The sequence below is a fragment of the Arachis duranensis genome, chromosome 1 (assembly GCF_000817695.3).
Source record: "Arachis duranensis cultivar V14167 chromosome 1, aradu.V14167.gnm2.J7QH, whole genome shotgun sequence".
In the NCBI taxonomy this organism is placed as follows: Eukaryota; Viridiplantae; Streptophyta; class Magnoliopsida; order Fabales; family Fabaceae; genus Arachis; species Arachis duranensis.
Window position 1 is genome coordinate 38,124,764 of NC_029772.3, and position 2,446 is coordinate 38,127,209.

At 28.3% G+C, this 2,446-nt stretch overlaps 1 protein-coding gene across 1 annotated transcript; it reads left to right on the forward strand.

Moving 5' to 3' along the window:
• Positions 1-1,296: 1,296 nt before the first annotated feature.
• Positions 1,297-2,009, forward strand: LOC107486625 (14 kDa proline-rich protein DC2.15). The gene has a single exon (XM_016107186.3). It carries the CDS (start codon positions 1,390-1,392, stop codon positions 1,783-1,785), a length of 396 nt encoding a protein of 131 aa, XP_015962672.1. The 5' UTR covers positions 1,297-1,389; the 3' UTR covers positions 1,786-2,009.
• Positions 2,010-2,446: the final 437 nt, after the last annotated feature.

Consider the following 2,446-nt stretch of genomic DNA (forward strand, 5'->3'; position numbering starts at 1 on the left):
CTATAGCATTTTAAGAATATAAAAGATAGCAAGTAGTGTTTGAAAGAAATTGAAATATAAATAGATAAATTTTAACTATTACTGAAAAAGGAAAAGGAAAAGTTTGACCTAAATGAAAGTAAAATGAGAAGTGAAAGAAATTTTAGAGTTTTTTGTTTTTTGAGTATCTGTTCTCGTTAATGTGATAATAAAATATTGAGAATACTCTTCAAATAGTTTCAACCATTGTTTGTGATTCTAAAAGTTATATTTATAAATAATTCTAAAAAATTTAAATTATAATTATATCCCAATAAGGATTCTCAACTATTAATTTCTGATGAAAATAACTGTTTAATTTTTTTATTATAAATATATATATCAGCAGCATTATTAAGCACATTAAAGTGAGAATTGAAGAGAAGCATGCATGTTGTGCATACTATTTGAGAATTGAGACGGATCAGTTGTAAAGCGAGAAGTAGAGAGAGTAATGAATAAGAACAATGCAGTGACTTCGTCAATTCATCAGTCGCAAATAATGACTGGAAAATGACAAATAAGCCTCAATATCATATGCATTATTATTTGGTTTTGAATCTTTGCCAAACTATTGAAAATGAAGCTGAACGACATGTATAAAATGATATATTCTTCTCAAAGTGAATTGACAACTAACCCCACTTTGCAACATGGCAGATGCCTCCAAACTACTTTAAATATATTATTTATAATAGCATATTAATAGACACTAATTTATCTATTAATTTATTTTTTACTTATTAAATATATATAATAATTAAAAATTGTGATATTAGTTAAGATAGTGCATGTTTACATTATTATAACGGAAAAAGTCTTAAATGAAGTTTACAAAATAAGAATGTTTTTTGATAAATATACATGATAAAATATATTTCTAAAGAAAAAAGAACTTGAAATCTCCATCCGCCATATATAATAGAATTAATAAGAAGTAAATAATTTTCTTCATAATTATACAATATTACTATATAAAAGTAAAAACTAAATTATAAATCTTACTTCCTAACATTTTTTTCTAAATAATTCCCGCGTGGTTAAAACATATGGTTCCTTCCATGTTGTGCTGCCAGCTAGTGTTGGCTTCTTCCAGTTTCCGTCCAATGTGATCCCTCACTGTACTCACATGCATAATGTATTTCCTCCAAATTATTACGAAAAAAATATCCCAATTATTATTTAAACCTTAAAAAACGAAAATTCCCAAACAACTCCCCAATCCTTCCCTATAAAACCCCATCACAACCTCCTCCAACCACCATCACTACTCACAACTCACAAGAAAAGAAAACCAAAGTAACAAACAAATAATAGTGTCCCAAAGAAAGTGTAGTTATTACTTCATTACCAGCACCAACTATTTGTGAAATGGCTTCAAAGAGTGCTCTTCTCATTGCCCTCAACATTCTCTTCTTCACAGTTGTAACCTCAAACTACGTGCCATGTCCACCACCACCAACCAAAAGCCACAACCACAAACCGCCATCCACAAAGCCCCCCTCACAACCCAAATGCCCAAGAGACACGCTCAAGTTCGGCGTGTGCGCCGACGTGTTGGGTTTGGTGAACGTTCAGCTTGGAAATCCAGCAAAGACACCATGCTGCTCCCTCATTAATGGCCTCGTTGATCTTGAAGCCGCTCTTTGCCTTTGCACCGCTCTTAAAGCCAATTTGCTTGGTATCAACCTTAACATTCCAATCAGCTTGAGCTTGATTCTCAACTACTGTGGAAAAGGTGTCCCTAACGGATTCGTCTGCCCTTAAATTATGGTTCTTAATTAAACTGCTATTGCCATACTTAAGAGTGAATGAATGGCAATGGCACTTCACATACATGTGTGTCTCTCAAAGTTCTATACAGTTTTTACTTTTGTTGTTCTGATTGGCACGTGCCTTGCTTGTGCTAATTGATACTTCCATGTTCAATCAATACTTTAGATATGTTAGTGATTATTACTGTTATTGTTGTATTACACGTAAGTGAAATTTCTAAGTGATAATAAAATTTTCTCTTTATAATAGCCTATCAGCATAGTTTGTCTATGAACAATTTTTTTGGAGCCACTCATATAAAAATATTTATTTTTGAAGATATTTTTTAATAATTAAAATTTAATACATATAATTAATTAAATTATATTATTTTTGTTAAAATTAAGTCAAATAAATTAATTTAATCGAAAAAATTATGAATTAAATTTTAAATTAATCTAAATTAATATTTTTTTTATAAAAAATAATAATAATTAAAGATGCTTAAAATATCTTTTTTTAAAGATATTTTTTAATAATTAAAATTTAACATATATACCTTATTAAAATATATTATTTTTATTAAAATTAAATCAGACAAATCAGTTTAACTAAAAAATTAATAAATTAAATTTTAAATTAGTCTAAATTAATAATTTTTATAAAAAATTAT